This window comes from Lissotriton helveticus, chromosome 6 (genome assembly GCF_964261635.1).
Source record: "Lissotriton helveticus chromosome 6, aLisHel1.1, whole genome shotgun sequence".
NCBI lineage: Eukaryota > Metazoa > Chordata > Amphibia > Caudata > Salamandridae > Lissotriton > Lissotriton helveticus.
In genome coordinates, this window is record NC_136067.1 from 1779171396 (window position 1) to 1779189530 (window position 18135).

General features: G+C 48.3%; 1 protein-coding gene across 1 annotated transcript; it reads right to left on the reverse strand.

Annotated features, from left to right (window-relative positions):
• Nucleotides 1-296: 296 nt before the first annotated feature.
• On the reverse strand, nucleotides 297-2118 carry LOC144761896 (zinc finger BED domain-containing protein 6-like). Its single transcript, XM_078647101.1, has 2 exons — nucleotides 641-2118; nucleotides 297-364 (listed from the first exon to the last, which is right to left on the reverse strand). Exon 1 carries the CDS (start codon nucleotides 2109-2111, stop codon nucleotides 969-971), a length of 1143 nt encoding a protein of 380 aa, XP_078503227.1. The 5' UTR covers nucleotides 2112-2118; the 3' UTR covers nucleotides 297-364; nucleotides 641-968.
• Nucleotides 2119-18135: the final 16017 nt, after the last annotated feature.

The following is an 18135-nucleotide window of genomic DNA, read 5'->3' on the forward strand; positions in this document are numbered from 1 at the left end:
AAAACAATCAACATTAGAAATGTGGTAGCGGTGCTGACACAACCCTAAAACCTAGAAGCCCCAGAGACAGCACCCCTGAGACAGGCAAGCGAGCAATATAACGCCTACACGTTCACGTGCAATAGGCCAAATGTTTTCCTAAGTAAATGCCTGTCACAGAGTTTGTTAATTCAAGAGCCCTAGGACTTTGCTGCTAGTACCACTGTCACTCTCTCGCCTCTCCGAATACTCCATTATACTACCTCCCATCCAAAAGCTTATCTTACCTGTAATTTGTGTTTGAGGGCTGGCTCCACCTGGAATTCACAGAGTCCTAACGCGTTCTGCAGCAGGGCCACAACTGGAGTTTCCCGGCGTGGATTTTCTGCAAAACAAAAACAATCAACATTAGAAATGTGGTAGCGGTGCTGACACAACCCTAAAACCTAGAAGCCCCAGAGACAGCACCCCTGAGACAGGCAAGCGAGCAATATAACGCCTACACGTTCACGTGCAATAGGCCAAATGTTTTCCTAAGTAAATGCCTGTCACAGACTTTGTTAATTCAAGAGCCCTAGGACTTTGCTGCTAGTACCACTGTCACTCTCTCGCCTCTCCGAATACTCCATTATACTACCTCCCATCCAAAAGCTTATCTTACCTGTAATTTGTGTTTGAGGGCTGGCTCCTTCATTTCTTCATTGTGCAGAATCCAGGCATCAGCATTATGGGTAATGGATAGGGTGAGTCTGGAGGAGGAGGACTCAGGATAGACGACCAGGACTGAGTTCTTGTCAACTAACTGTTGTGAACCTGAGGAATGCTGCGGCATCAAAATCAAGATAGTTCTGTTGATGGGCTTGTTGTTTTATTGGTTGATTACAGTTTTGTTGGGAATGTGATGAAGCACTTGCTAAAGAAAGGCAGACACACAGGAATAAAAGTGAATAAGGAGGACTATTTACAATTAATGAATGATTGAGTCATTTTCAGAACTCGCTGTCAGGGAAGCAGAACTCGTCCTCATACTCTGCTAACTCATCAGTCGGGGTTACTTCTGGTAACTGAGGAGAACTTTCCTCGGGTAGGGCGGTGTCCTCTTCTTCCTGCGTGCATTCTCGTACTCTGTAATCTGGTGGTATGAAGTGCTGGTTCATCTTTATCAAGGTGAGCCGCTCCACATTTGCGGGCAAGAGGCGGGACCTTTTGGAAGTCACAATGCCACCAGCAGAACTAAAAACACGTTCTGAAGACACGCTTGCGAGTGGGCAAGACAAGTAATTGATAGCCAGGTTGGTGAGCTCTCGCCATATTTTTCTTTTCCCATGCCAATACGCCAATGGGTCCTCAGTAATATTGACCTCTGTTGAGTCATCCAGATAGGCCTGCACCATTGAAAGAATGTCCTCCCGGATTCCTGTACTTTGCACTTCTGTGTCCTTTCTAGGACCAGGAAACCCTAGCTGAGTTAGCCAACTCGCTTCAGACATATCGCATGCGCCTGGTGGAGATGATACGGTTGCTGGTGTGGTTAACGGCTCAGAGGAAAAATCACTCACTTCTGCCACAGGCACAGATGGTGAAGTGCTTTTTTGGGACGCCTGATCGCCTGCTGATTCACTAGTAGTACTGTCTTCTCCTACAGTTTCCTTCCGTTCTATTTCAAAACGAATGGCTGACTGAGCTAGCCAACCTTTGTACTCTGTAACATCCGATGTTTCAAAAGGAATTATTACTTTGCCAAACAATGGCTTTTTGTAACGTAGATCCAGAATAGTAGCACAAATGTAGTGCTGTTGTTTCTTGATATTTACAAGCCGTTCATTGCTAACTAGGCGTTGTAATAATCTCTGCGCCAACTCATGTGCTTCGTTCTTTCCAACGTCCTTTAATTGTGAAGACACCACCTTGACTTGGTGCTCGAGCTTCAGCAACAGTGGGATAGCTTTGCTCAAAGAACAGTCCTCCCTGCTCACGTCACGCGTGAAGACCTCAAAAGGCCGAAGCATGTCTGTCAGGCTTTTAACTAGCTGCCATTGCTCCACCGCTAGTATCATTCCTGTCGTATCACCACCCAGGTTGTAGAAATACTCATTGACTACTGGAAACAGCTCATGCAGACGCTCAAGCATGTAGAAGGTTGAGTTCCAATGTGTTGCCACCTCCTGGATAAGTGCTTTCACTGGCATTCTACGTTCATTTTGCTTGCGCCTCAGCTCCTTCCGGGCCTTAAAAGAATGGTTGAAATGTGTGCATATTCTTCTGCAGATGGTCAGTGTTTTGTCGACTGCAAGTTCTTTTTTCAAAAAATTTTGCACAACAAGGTTGATACAGTGCGCCAAACACGGCACTCTGAAATAGAAACCGTCCTCCATGGCCTTAACTACATTCCTGCCATTATCTGTAGAAACATAACCAACCTTGCAATTTCTTGGGCGCAGCCATTGCAAGACCTTTTTGTTAAAGTCAGCCAAAATGTTGACTGCAGTATGACTTTTCTCCATGCCAAACATGGCTAATGTTGCATGTTTACGAGCACCCTTAAAAATCTCGACCAAGTCACCACCTGCATTTATCTGTTTAATAACCCCTGAAAAAGAGACCCAGATGCACATGTAATCAGTGGCTGCGCAACTGGTCCACATGTCTGTTGTCAGGTGTATAGTGTGAACAGCACTCTTCTGCAAAGCTGCCCCCACCAACTCAAGCACCTCTTTGTGTAGTGCTGGAACAGCAACCCTGGCAAAATAGTACCGGCTAGGAACCTTCCATTTAGGGGCCAATGTTGCCACGAGTTCAAGGAAACCCACACCTTCGACAAACGAAAAAGGGAGAAGGTCCACCGCTAGCATTTTTGCCAGCTTAGTGTTATAGAGGCGTACAGTTGGGTGGTTGCGTTGAAATTGCGCATCTGAGGAGAACATGGCTGAAATGGTGCGCTGGACAAATTTACGGGATGATGCTGATGCCTTCTTCGACCCACTTCTGATCAGTGTTGACATTTTCCACATTGGTGTGTCTCCCAGACTCTCAGTGTGCCTGCTATGTGTTACGGAGGGTGTGGTGCTGCAAGGGGTACTGGGTGCAACCGGACACATGTCTGACGCTTCTTCTACCTCCCCATCATCTTCAGATGAAACACCTACTATGGGTATATTTTGGCCACTTGCCCTTTGGGATCGCTTTCCCTTGACGTTTGCTAGGTGCGGAAACCATTCGACAGCGTGCTTTCTTTCAAGATGACCTATCTGGCCTCCGGTTCCATAGTTGGTACCAGTCTTACCACGGCTAACGCTAGTCTTACAAATGCAACAAACGGCTATGTTATCATATTTTTCATGGACACTAAAAAAGTTCCAAACTGGGGACTGGAAACTTCTGGTTTTGCCGCACGAGGTGATACTGCTGCCAATGCCAGATGAAGCAGTGGTGGATGAGCCTTGCAGACATCTACTGGGTTGTGCAATTATTGCAGCAACCTTACTTGAGGGAGTCGAGCTGGATGGAGTCCCCCTCCGGGGAGAAAATATGGGAGCTGTAGGTTTTGTTGAACTTGTGGTACTACTTGACTGCGTTGGTGGTGCTACCAGTGGCACGTCGCCAGGGTCACGCTCAGCATGACGTCGGGATAGGGTGTAAATGTCTGTCTGCTGCATGGCCGGTGTGGCTGGACTGACATGTGTGATGACTAGGTCATTGCTGTCATCCTCTTCAACAACATCAGAATGCACCACTTCATCAAGTCCGACGTTCGGATCCATAAGTATGAGCTTTCCGGGGCCCTTCCTTTTAAGATTTGATACCATTCGCAGCTCATGGTGTGCCTCCCTCTCAGACGTCGGAGATGGTTGCCAATCCAGATCCAGATCATCATCTGATGGAGCGGGGCTTGAAGAGGAACTTCTACACACCCTCCTTGATCTTTTCCTTGCTGGGGAGCTGGGAGAAAATGAATCATCAGGAGGAGTGGCTTCGTCTTCCTGACATGATACCCCGGCTCCAAAGTCAATTTCCTCCTGTGCCCCTACTTCTGGAAGAACAACCATTGTGGGCACTTGCACCGCTCCATGGCCATCTTCACTGACCTCTACTTGCAAGTCTCCATGGACCTCTCCTTCTCGGCCTTCTCCTTCTCGGCCTTCTCCTTCTCGGACAGCTCCTTCTCGGCCTTCTCCTTCTCGGACAGCTCCTTCTCGGCCTTCTCCTTCTCGGCCTTCTCTTTCTCGGCCTTCTCCTTCTCGGCCTTCTCCTTCTCGGCCTTCTCCTTCTCGGACAGCTCCTTCTCGGCCTTCTCCTTCTCGGCCTTCTCCTTCTCGGCCTTCTCCTTCTCGGCCTTCTCCTTCTCGGACAGCTCCTTCTCGGACAGCTCCTTCTCGGACAGCTCCTTCTCGGCCTTCTCCTTCTCGGACAGCTCCTTCTCGGACAGCTCCTTCTCGGACAGCTCCTTCTCGGACAGCTCCTTCTCGGACAGCTCCTTCTCGGACAGCTCCTTGCGCATGTACTTCTGCTTGTACTAGTAGCCCATGCAGTTGTTGTTGCGGCTTTGGTTGTTGAATAGTACTTGTGAGATTAGTTAAAACCTGTGTTGATGGCGTGCTGCTACTTTCTTGCGATGATCCAACATCACTGGTCGTTGGTGATTCAACAACTAAACAGGCTACCTGTGCAGCACTCATGGTGGGCCTTTGTTTTTTTGGTTGTTGTTGCCCAAAAAATGTCTTGGTTGAGCAACCAGTCGCCTTGGTAAGTGGTGCCACTTGCTTCTTCTTCTCCTTAGTAGAGACATCTTTCTTGGAAGAGGACCTACGGGCACCTCTTTTTGGAGCCATCTTCTTCAGATGTCGGAACAACAGGCCGCAGCAGCACTTCTTCCTGGCACTGATGCTCAACGATGATGATGCGTAGTTTTGTGCACCTAAACGCAAACGAAGACAGAGGAACATCAGTAAATATAAATGTTGCATATGTAGCGCTTGAATAAACAGTTAGCAAGTAGGCATTTATGAATACACACGTGCACACCACACAATATGGAATTTTCAAAATTAGGATTTGCTAAATTTTTGGGAAACAGGAATTTAACATTGATCCAAGAGAGCACACACACAGAGGGTTGTGCTTTCATGTACCCCTGACTCCGCCTGGGCACAATGGGTGAAAGCAAGGCACACCTATGTCTCAAAGCTCACTGCCTGCCTTCAAAATGGCCGCTTGACCCCCCCATCCACATGGCCAGGACCATGCCTCAAAATGGCCACCACCAACATAGCCAGCACCCAACCCCTACTCCAAAAAGTGAAAACACACAACACAAATCAAATCACCACAATCCAATGCCATCCATCCATTTTCAGAAGGCTTATGCTGCCTGCTGGTGGTTTTCCGGTGCAAAATTGCATTTTTTACAATTTCGCGAGTGCGAGATTGTTGCTTCACGGCGCGAACGTGGCAAAAACCCACAAAATCCGCGAACAGACCGATTCTGGGCCCCCCTGGGCATAATGGATGACATCAGAGCACAGTGGGTGCAGGCCTATGGCACAAAGCACACAACTTACAAATGGCCCCTAGACCCCCACCCACACGGGACCAGACAATAAAATGGCCCCCACCCCCATAGCAAGCCCCCAACACCACCCCAAAAAGTCCTAAAACACACAAAAATCAGCACAATCCAATGTCATCCATGCCCTGGCCAGAATCATGTTAACAAAAATAATTTCAACAAAACAGTTGTATCATCCATGCACCCATAAATAAGCCTGGTGGTTTTCAATTCATGTGCAGCAGAATTGTAATTTTTACAATTTCGCGAGTGCGAGATTGTTGCTGCGCGGGACACGAGCAGTGCGAACACAAGCAAAAACACATCCTCAGCTCGCGAACTTGCAGATTTTCCCCCCAAAAAAGTCGAAAAAAAACAACACACACAAAAATCACCACAAACAAACAACATCAACTTACTTCTTTGTGAAATCAAAATTCGAATCCAAAAGTAATCCAAAAGGCCTCAAATCCAAATATCCAGCAGCAACCACAAAAAGTAATCCTTCCCAGTCAAGATCGAAATCAAAGTGGCCAGGAAATGGAGGAGCTTGCTGGACAGGAACAGGAAGTTGGAGACTGGGGCACTTCCTTCACCCCACCCCTATGGGAGGAGCTTGCTGGACAGGAACAGGAAGTTGGAGACTGGGCCACTTCCTTTACTAAGTAATTTTTGTACTTTCGCTAGTGCGAGATTGTTCCTGCCCGCGCCGCGGACCGCGAGCAGCGCGAGCAGTGCGAACACAAACAAAAAATCCGCTTCGCGCGGATTTTGCGTATTCTCGCCGCATCCGCGAGAGTTCGCGGATTGCGGATTCTCCGAAAATACGAAAAATCCGCGAGCGTAACGGATTTTATGCCCATGCTTACTCAGAAGCACACAAACAAAGAGAACCAGGACCAAGGCCCATACCAGTGGGTGTAGTGCCAGATAAACCATGATGACAAAACACAGTGTCAGAAATACTAGGATGTTCCAAACCAGGAGGACAAGAGCTAAGAAGGCGAGGCCTAAAAAGAGCAGGACACAAGAATCCTGGTGGACTGAGGAGACCAGCAGGACCAGGAGCTGCTGTAATAGAATCGGATGAACAAGGAGAGGAAGATTACCCACCAAGCTGAGGGCGCGACGAGTAGTATTGGACAATATTAAACGCTTTGTGCTGATGTACGTGTGGAGATACCACTGGACTGACTGTGTGTGTATACACATTACTCTGCGCCTCATAACACTTGGACGTGACTGGACTACTGGTTCTTGTCGACGGGTGTTGCAGTTTGGGTCAATGCGGTTACACATCTCCTGCGCACCTTGTTGTATCACTCCCCATTTATTGTGACCTTGCTCTTCCCTAGGGCAGGGGGGTGGAACGACCGTGGCGCTTCCCGGATATGGCACTGATGGACACTGTTTTTGCGAGTGAACTAGGGGACGAGATAGTGGAATTTTTTTTAATTAACATTGGGTCAGTGGTCTCTAAGGCTACCCTATGGGAGGCTGTCTGAATGAGGTCGCACACCGCTCGTCCCATCAGCGTGTGACCCCAGAGCATGATGGTCAAGTAGTCGGTATCAGCGGGTGCGCTTCTACCCGGTTCTTGAGTCTTCAAGGTATTCACTTGGTGTGCTTGACATCCCTGGACACGTGTTTCGCGTTCATTAACGCTCATCAGCAGGGATTAGGCGTGTGCACGGGGTTGCTGCGTGGGCTGCCGAAAATATTCATAGGTCCAGATACCTCTTAAGGCGCGCGGATGCGTTATCTCGAGGTCGTCACCTCCACTGGCTCAAGGGAGCCTGTATAAATAGTATGTCCGAATGAGGTCGCACACCGCTCATCCCATCAGCGTGTGACCCCGGAGCATGATGGTCGATGTAGTCGGTATCAGCGGGTGCGCTTCTACCCGGGTCTTGAGTCTTCAAGGTATTCACTTGGTGTGCTTGCCATCCCTGGACACGTGTTTCGCGTTCATTAACGCTCATCAGCAGGGACTAGGCGTGTGCACGGGGTTGCTGCGTGGGCTGCTGAAAATATTCGTAGGTCCAGATACCTCTTAAGGCGCGCTGATACCGACTACATCGACCATCATGCTCCGGGGTCACACGCTGATGGGACGAGCGGTGTGCGACCTCATTCGGACATACTATTTATACAGGCTCCCTTGAGCCGGTGGAGGTGACGACCTCGAGATAACGCATTTGCGTGCCTTAAGAGGTATCTGGACCTATGAATATTTTCGGCAGCCCACGCAGCAACCCCGTGCACACGCCTAATCCCTGCTGATGAGTGTTAATGAACGCGAAACACGTGTCCAGGGATGGCAAGCACACCAAGTGAATACCTTGAAGACTCAAGACCCGGGTAGAAGCGCACCCGCTGATACCGACTACATCGACCATCATGCTACGGGGTCACACGCTGATGGGACGAGCGGTGTGCGACCTCATTCGGACATACTATTTATACAGGCTCCCTTGAGCCGGTGGAGGTGACGACCTCGAGATAACGCATCCGCGCGCCTTAAGAGGTATGTGGACCTATGAATATTTTCAGCAGCCCACGCAGCAACCCCGTGCACACGCCTAATCCCTGCTGATGAGCGGTAATGAACGCGAAACACGTGTCCAGGGATGGCAAGCACACCAAGTGAATACCTTGAAGACTCAAGACCCTGGTAGAAGCGCACCCGCTGATACCGACTACATCGACCATCATGCTCCGGGGTCACACGCTGATGGGGCGAGCGGTGTGCGACCTCATTCGGACGTACTATTTATACAGGCTCCCTTGAGCCGGTGGAGGTGACGACCTCGAGATAACGCATCCGCGCGCCTTAAGAGGTATCTGGACCTATGAATATTTTCGGCAGCCCACGCAGCAACCCCGTGCACACGCCTAATCCCTGCTGATGAGCGTTAATGAACGCGAAACACGTGTCCAGGGATGGCAAGCACACCAAGTGAATACCTTGAAGACTCAAGACCCGGGTAGAAGCGCACCCGCTGATACCGACTACATCGACCATCATGCTCCGGGGTCACACACTGATGGGATGAGCGTTGTGCGACCTCATTCGGACATACTATTTATACAGGCTCCCTTGAGCCGGTGGAGGTGACGACCTCGAGATAACGCATCCGCGCGCCTTAAGAGGTATCTGGACCTATAAATATTTTCGGCAGCCCACGCAGCAACCCCGTGCACACGCCTAATCCCTGCTGATGAGCGTTAATGAACGCGAAACACGTGTCCAGGGATGGCAAGCACACCAAGTGAATACCTTGAAGACTCAAGACCCGGGTAGAAGCGCACCCGCTGATACCGACTACATCGACCATCATGCTCCGGGGTCACACGCTGATGGGACGAGCGGTGTGCGACCTCATTCGGACATACGATTTATACAGGCTCCCTTGAGCCGGTGGAGGTGACGACCTCGAGATAACGCATCCGCTCGCCTTAAGAGGTATCTGGACCTATGAATATTTTCGGCAGCCCACGCAGCAACCCCGTGCACACGCCCAATCCCTGCTGATGAGCGTTAATGAATGCAAAACACGTGTCCAGGGATGGCAAGCACACCAACTGAATACCTTGAAGACTCAAGACCCGGGTAGAAGCGCACCCGCTGATACCGACTACATCGACCATCATGCTCCGGGGTCACACGCTGATGGGACGAGCGGTGTGCGACCTCATTCGGACATTCTATTTATACAGGCTCCCTTGAGCCGGTGGAGGTGACGACCTCGAGATAACGCATCCGCGCGCCTTAAGAGGTATCTGGACCTACGAATATTTTCGGCAGCCCACGCAGCAACCCAGTGCACACGCCTAGTCCCTGCTGATGAGCGTTAATGAACGCGAAACACGTGTCCAGGGATGGTAAGCACACCAAGTGAATACCTTGAAGACTCAAGACAGGGGTAGAAGCGCACCCGCTGATACCGACTACATCGACCAACATGCTCCGGGGTCACACGCTGATGGGACTCGCGGTGTGCGACGTCATTCAGACATACTTTTTATACAGGCTCTCTTGAGCTGGTGGAGGTGACGACCTCGAGATAACGCATCCGCGCACCTTAAGAGGTATCTGGACATACGAATATTTTCGGCAGCCCACGTAGCAACCCCGTGCACACGCCTAATCCCTGCTGATGAGCGTTAATGAACGCGAAACACGTGTCCAGGGATGGCAAGCACACCAAGTGAATACCTTGAAGACTCAAGACCCGGGCAGAAGCGCACCCGCTGATACCGACTACATCGACCAACATGCTCCGGGGTCACACGCTGATGGGACGAGCGGTGTGCGACCTCATTCGGACATACTTTTTATACAGGCTCCCTTGAGCCGGTGGAGGTGACGACCTCGAGATAACGCATCCGCGCGCCTTAAGAGGTATCTGGACCTACGAATATTTTCGGCAGCCCACGCAGCAACCCCGTGCACATGCCTAATCCCTGCTGATGAGCGTTAATGAACGCGAAACACATGTCCAGGGATGGCAAGCACACCAAGTGAATACCTTGAAGACTCAAGACCCGGGCAGAAGCGCACCCGCTGATACCGACTACATCGACCAACATGCTCCGGGGTCACACGCTGATGGGACGAGCGGTGTGCGACCTCATTCGGACATACTTTTTATACAGGCTCCCTTGAGCCGGTGATGGTGACGACCTCGAGATAACGCATCCGCGCGCCTTAAGAGGTATCTGGACCTACGAATATTTTCGGCAGCCCACGCAGCAACCCCGTGCACACGCCTAATCCCTGCTGATGAGCGTTAATGAACGTGAAACACGTGTCCAGGGATGGCAAGCACACCAAGTGAATACCTTGAAGACTCAAGACCCGGGTAGAAGCGCACTCGCTGATACCGACTACATCGACCAACATGCTCCGGGGTCACACGCTGATGGGATGAGCGGTGTGCGACCTCATTCGGACATACTTTTCATACAGGCTCCCTTGAGCCGGTGGAGGTGACGACCTCGAGATAACGCATCCGCGAAACCTTAAGAGGTATCTGGACCTACGAATATTTTCGGCAGCCCACGCAGCAACCCCGTGCACACGCCTAATCCCTGCTGATGAGCGTTAATGAACGCGAAACACGTGTCCAGGGATGGCAAGCACACCAAGTGAATACCTTGAAGACTCAAGACCCGGGTAGAAGCGCACCCACTGATACCGACTACATCGACCAACATGCTCCGGGGTCACACGCTGATGGGACGAGCGGTGTGCGACCTCATTCGGACATACCCTATGAGAGGCCTTTAAGGCCTATGCGTGGGGGTATGTATTTCTGAGAAAGCTGGGGTGCTGAGGGCTCTGTGGCATACACTGACAGATATTGAGGCACAGCTCATTGAGTTGGACCAAGGGGCAGACTCCCCTAACCTACTTAAACGGGCGGCACTGTTGAAAGAATTCTGCAAGGCCACGGAACGTGAGGCTCATTTTCTCTGTAAATATGCAGTCGCTTGCCGGTATGGGGAGGGTGCAAGACCTGGTAGGAAGCTTGCCAGATTCACGCAACAAAGTCGTAGGTCCACTTATGTAGCCGAATTTCGCAGTGGATGAGGGTGAGCAGATAACGAGAAATGTGGGGGTGTTGAGGGAGGTGCTTAAGTACTGTATCACCTTGTACACTTCTGAGACTACCAATCACCCCTCTGCCTATAATGACTATCTCAGAGAAATCTCACTTACTTGGATGGATAAAGCCCACCAAGAATTTCTGGCAGAACCTTTCTCTGAAGAGGAGATCACCAATGCTATCAACGCGCTAGATGGGTCTAAGGTGCCTGGGCTAGACGGCTTTATGGACAGTTTTTATAAAAAATATAGGAACTTGCTATTCCCTCATCTTATCGATATGTATCAGGAGACCATTGAAATTAGAGTGCTGCTGCCCACCTTGAGAGAGGCTGTTATAATCCTGTTGCCAAAGCCTGAAAAGGATGCATTGAGATGTGGTTCATACCGGCCTCTTTCGCTCCTGAACTTTGATAACACAATCCTGGCCAAGGTAATAGCAAAGAGGCTAGCTCTAATTGTAGATAAACTGATCTCTCTAACACAGTCGGGTTTATTCTGCAGAAGTCCACCGCCCCCAATACCCGTACCCTGTTTGCCACACTAATTAGGATCTCGCCATCGGTCCCCGCTGCTGCTGTCCTCCTTGACACCGAGAAAGTGTTTGATTCTCTTGAGTGGCCCTTTTTGTTTGCCACCATGGCTAGGTTGGGAATGCCAGAGCGCTTCTTGATAGTGGTCTATACACTACCTACCGCACGTATCCGATTGAATGGTACACTGACTAAGGTGTTTCCACTTACAGGGGGTACACGACAGGGATGTCCCCTGTCCCCTCTTTTATTTTTTTGGGCGCTGGACCAGCTGGTGAGCATAGCCACAGGGGGTTACCGTTTAACACTGGGCCCCTGCTCCTTAAACTCTACGTAGACAAAATTATTCTCTACGTGCGGCACTCGGACGACAATTTATCACCATTGCCCAGGGGTTCCCTGGGGATTTGAGGGATATCCAGACTGTATCTACTACTAGTTGGGCATGGCGCACATTGCAGTGTGTGACTGGGGCTTGCGTGTTATACCCCCCTTCACCATCCCTTGCAGGAAATAGCTGGATTCCCATCCTACAGGAGGCCGCGGTAAAACGTACCTTGGCCAAATGTCACATGACCACATTTGCAGACCTGTTCCTGTGAGGGCACATATTCTCATGCACAGAGGATCCTCATCTTCGCTCAGCCTCTCTGATGGATCATTTTATACTACTGAAGGTACAGAGGACATTGTGTGCGTGTGTGGATAAATATCCGTTGGAACTTCCGGACTTTACTATTTTAACCGGGGTTATTAGGGATGGTGATGGGAGCCACTTAGTGGCCCAAATGTATAAGGCAGCTGTGGCATTGCTCCCATGCCATGATGTGAATGTGCGGTCAGCATGGGAGCGCAACCTTGGGTACCCCCTGATGGATACACAGTGGAGGCTGTGTTGTACACAAACGCGCCCCGTGTGTCCCAACCATAAGCATAAACTGCTAAACTTCAAGTTTCTGTGGAGGACATACATGTTCCCAAGTAAATTGCATCGTATGGATTCCTCACGTCCACACACATGCCCGAGATTTCGCTCCCCGGAGGTGGATTTTGCACACATGGCGTGGACCTGCCCTAGTCTTGAGGACTATTCAAGGTCGGATTTTTGGGAGTTGTCTCGGATGGTGGAGGCGGTGATTGCGCCATCGCCTTTATTGGCTTTGTTAGGCTATATTCATGATCTCCCTAAATCCAAACGCCGTTTTGTTTCTATAGCGCTGCTTCTTCCCAAACGTGAATTAGCTATAAAGTGGTCAAGCCTGCGCCCCCATACATTCGCTGCCTGGCTTCAAAGTATGATGTTTTGTAACACTACTGGTGACACGTATGCGGAGTTGCAGCCCCCAGCTTCTCGGCCAGTTGACATTTGGCAACTGCTCCAGCTCTATCTCTTGGCGACTCCAGGCAGCAATGACCGTCCCACTACCAATCTGGCTGCCCATTCTAGGCTTGCATTGTGTACGGTACAGGTGTGTTGCGCTATGCCCCTTTGGTGCAGGATTAATGCGTTCCATTACTAGACCTTTTGTAGAGAAGACCCATGGTTGTGCTATGTTAGGTACTGTATATGACCTTTAGCAATGGCTGTATATGGTATACCGATATATAGGATGTTATTATGTGATTATTACTGTATTACTGCACTGTATTGCACTGACCAATACGTTGTTTTTCTTATGTTCTTTACCTGTGAAAATCAACAAAAAAAAAACACAAAAAAAAACAAGGAGAGGAAGATCAGAAGGGCGAGGTCAAGGGGACGAGGTTCATCTGAGAGAAAAAGGAAAAGCTAGGAGAAGTGGCTTGGAAGGACTAGGATGTCCATGAGGACCAGATATAGGCATGCAAAGATCCAAGCAAAGAGGTCCAGGAGCAATAGGATCGAGTCAAGTGAGCACAAAACCAGGTAGAGAACAAGGACTGTCAGGACTAGGAATAGGAAAGTCAGTGCTAGGCAAACAGACCGATGGTGAGGAAGAGTAGTAGAAAAGGATATGAAGTATCAAGATCAGATGGCCAGGCAACCAGATCCAGCAGAATAAGAACTAAGAGGACTATGGCAATGAGGACCAGTGGACCACAACCAAGGAAAAGGAAGATCAAGTCACAGAGGTCTAGAGGATCAAGAGCTGGCATACCAAGACAAGGATGATTAGAATGAGGAAGAAAAGTAGGACCAGGACATGGAGGGCCAGGATGACAGGAGTCAGGATGACCAAGTAGGATGGCTGAGAACAGGGTGACCTGAACAAGAGAATCAGGACTAAGTGAACAAGTTAGTGCAGAACCAGGATGACAAGGAGCAGGTGGACTAGGGCCATTAGTATCCAAGCCCAGATGGTAGAGGATTAGGTGGACGAGAGGGTTCAGGATAAGCAGCAGGATGGGTAAAAGTACAAGAGGGACCACAACCAAAGGACCCAGGATCTGAAGTAACAAGTAGAGGAGCAGGGCCAGAAACTGGGGTATCAGGATCAGGCTGGTGAGGATCATGCAGGCCAGGACAACCAGAATCAAGAGGGCCAATGGACCAGAACAGTACCATAATCACCAGGACCAGCCCACAAGGACTAAATAAGGAGGATCAAGAACAGTGAACTCAGTACCAGGTGGACCACAAGACAGTGATATAGGCAAGGAGATTCAGAGTGACTCAAACCAGGGGGAGTAGGATTGCCAAATGTAGGAGAACCATACCAACAAGGCTAAGTGTAGAAAACCCCAGAAGACCAGCAGGATCAATATACCAGGATCGGGAGACCCAGGAAAAGCTGTATTATGAAGGACTAGAACCAGGAGCACTAGATTCAGGAAACAAGTTTCAGGATGACCAGGGCCAGGGGGAGGATCAGGAGGACTAACATAATCCAGAAAAGGAGGACTAGGAACAGGTCCAGGAGGAGGACCAACACCACAAGGCATAGAAGGACTTGGAGGAGAAGGAAGAAGACTGGGAGCAGGAGGAAAGCTATATGATTCTAGGTCACATATATTAGGATATCCTTTTTGTGAATTGTTCTTTATTATGGGCCATATGTATCATCCTCACCATTTGCGATTTCTAAATAGCGAATTTTAAGGAATCGCTATTTAGAAATCGCAAAACGGTATGTATGTAGGAATTCGCTTATTTTTAGCGATTCCTACACATTCCTAAATTGTGATTAGCAAATTGCTAATCACAATTTTCCCATTCATTTCTATGGGCCAGGAGGTCCATAGGAATGAAGGGGATATTTGCGATTAGCAATTTGCTAATCGCAAATTGCGATTATTTTCAAGGGTGCAGGGGTGTCTCAAGAACACCCTGCTGCACCCCTGAAAATGACATTTGGGGGCATATGGCGCACATACATGCCCTAAGGGCATGTATGAGCATCATATGGTACCTTTGCAATTTAAATAAATTGCATTTTTCAATGAATTCTCAACTTACCACCAACTAGAAGTTGGTGGTAATCTGCGAATCCTTATTGGCATTTTTGCATTAATATTTGTTTGATACATTGCATTTAAGGAATCGCAAATTTTGCGATTCCTTAAGTGCAATCGCAAAATAAGGAATAGCAAAATGTGCGATTCCTTATTTTGCATCAAACATGTTACATACATACCATTTTGCTAATTAGCATTCGCAAAGGCCGAAATTCGCAGAATTTTGGCCTTTGCGAATGCTAGTTAGCTTGATACATATGGCCCTATGCTTCTTAAATCGTCAACCCCTAGAAACCCGACCACCCCCCCCTTTCCAGGCAGCTTGTAGAACTGCTAATTGTTTGTTCAAAAATCATAGCATATAAAGTAAAAACAAATTAATCTGGCATTGAAGTAGTCTGAGGGTGGATCAGAGGGCAGAGTGATTGAACCTTGACAGGCAGAGGGATCTAAAGTCCTAAAAAGTGGTAGAGAGTCCTAAAACGGGGTGTAAAGATGGCTGAAGTAAGCAAAAATGGTTAATGGCTAACAAACGGTGTCATTGAGCTATGGCAATCAGCAAAAGGGAGCTCAGCATCATAAGAAGGCTCTGTTGAGTAGAAGATGGGGTGAGGGAGTCTTCAGATATGTCGTCTCAGATGGCCCAGAGAGGGATTCTGAGTTACAAAGGGCTCTGGTTGCCAGCTTGGAACCAAGGCCAGCAGTGACAGTAATAGCACGAGCTGAATGGCCTGCAAAACTCAGAGGGGTAGATGAAGGTGGTTGAGATACATATGTGGCAGAAGTTCTTGGAATGCCAGCAAAGCGCCACTGAGCACCAAGACAGGCAGAGTAGTCTGTGTGACTCCAAGACCTGTTGCTCGAAGATGAATTTAACTTGAAAAAACAAAAAACAAGTGGCGTTTTGCAAAACAGGAACAGTTAGTTTACTCAAACTCTTCGACCGGGAGAACAGTTACTGAGTCAGGGTCTGAGGACTGTCTCAAAGTACAATCGATCTGAACGCCATTATATACATTTTTTGGAGCATAATAGAACAATGCTGAGATCCTTTTTCAGAAGAGGAATGTGGGCCTAGTCATGGAGTCATAAATTACTCCCACAAGATAACAAATGCAGGTGGGTCTTGACCTTGCATGGACACAATGAGGGCCACTGGGTAGGGTGCCCATATATCTGGCACAGGGAGCATGTGATCACTGTGTGTGCTGTGCCCTGATTGGCAGAGTGTTCCTAACGTCATATGGCATCTAACTTTATGGTGTTGTAGAAACGTGTGCAGCCCTCCGGTCATATGAACGCTATTGGGGCCAATCTCCCCGGACCATTGTGGTGTCGCTGTCTATCTGTAGGGCTGATCTGGGTTTTTCCTGTTCATGTATTTGTTCTGTTGGCTTTGTGCCACCCCACCTGTGATCTGTCAATCAGTTGCCTCAGGCATAGGTCGAAAAGCCTGCCTGACCACATATTTCTGACTCTGGGTTGTTGGAGAGGTCATATCAGGTGAATTAGACAACAGGGATGCGATTTCATTTTTTATATGCACAGTTATCTTTGCGTACAACGACATTGACTTTTTCAATATTAACAGACATTTGTGCTGACATTTTATGTGCATGTATGTGTGTGGATATGTAGCTAGTGTATAGTAAGACTTCATGTGTGGTGAAAGTCTCAGTGCCAGGACCAGCGGAATGCGTATTGGTTGCCCACTGGTTTAGCAAAGCATTGTGATTGAGAGTAGATACAGCATCCCCAGACACAGGAATAGTAGTGAGTATGGGGTGGAGACCCAGGCACTGAAGTTAGGACAAACGAAGAAAAGGCTACTTACAGAAATTCTGCGAGGTCCTTTTTAGCAAAGGTCTGCTGATTAGTTCTTTCTAAGTGATGACACAGCGCATTCGAAGGAGTGAGGGGTAGGTCAGGTCATCTTGCTAAAGGCCACTATATTTCTAAGCAGGACTACCCTTTTGTTTACACCTGATGACTGCTCAGGAAGGCTGATCTTATCTCATTCTTTATTGTTTTCTTGCTTTAGATATTCAAACTTGGAGTCAGAACTATTGCTGCTGCTATGAGAGCCATCACTTAGCACAAAGGCTGAGTCTGAGCTACAGCTTGAAAAATTACATTTGAAATACAAACTCCCCAAATCAGTTCTAAAACCTCAGCAGAGGATCCACATCTCTTATTTAGAAAGGGAGTATACAAGTTAAACTATTAAATGATCAATCCGCAGGTCACTGGAATGGAGGTAACACAATGTTTCTGTTTATTTGGTCTACAGTATTTGTAATAAAGTCAATAAATGAATTTCTCTATCAGTTTCTTTTGTTCTTTGTCTTCAATGCCTATATTATTTGATGCCTAAAAGCCTTTCTCTGATTTACTGAGAAAATGATTACATATGCAATTCAGTTCATTTAAATATAGTCCCATTCCTTTACTCATTGGTTATGAGACAGAATCCTTCCTCCGACAGCTGGGCAGAGTAGAGGCTGTCAGAGGAAGGACTTTACACTGTCCATCCTATTTCAGGTAAAACCTGGCTGTGAAGGACAGGAAAAAGAAATAGTGACCCCCAATCCCTGAGGAAATACTCCTAGCATGTGGGGGCATTTCGTTTTTGAAAATACTCCCACATTGGGAGTTTGTTTTTGAGAAACAAAAACTCTTTTGAAAAGTTTGCCCGCAGTCTTCATGTCCGACTGTACCATCTGTCAAATGTTTCCTACAAAGGCAGGAACTATCATGACAGCAGTTCCTGTCAATGAAGAGTGTTGTCTGCAGGACGGAGGTTCCTCAGGATGGCAGAGGTATTGTCCTCTTCCATCCAGACAGATGTAACTCTGCCCCACAAACTCTAAATTTGGCCTATAGATTTTCTTCTGTCAAGATATTGTTTCCATTGTGATTAGTTCACCCTAAATATCAGATGGCACCATGTCACTCGGATCCAACTTTGCCAGTTCTGGCTTTTGCTTTTACAAATCATTACTTTCTGAAGTTTTAGTCTGATTTGCTTAATT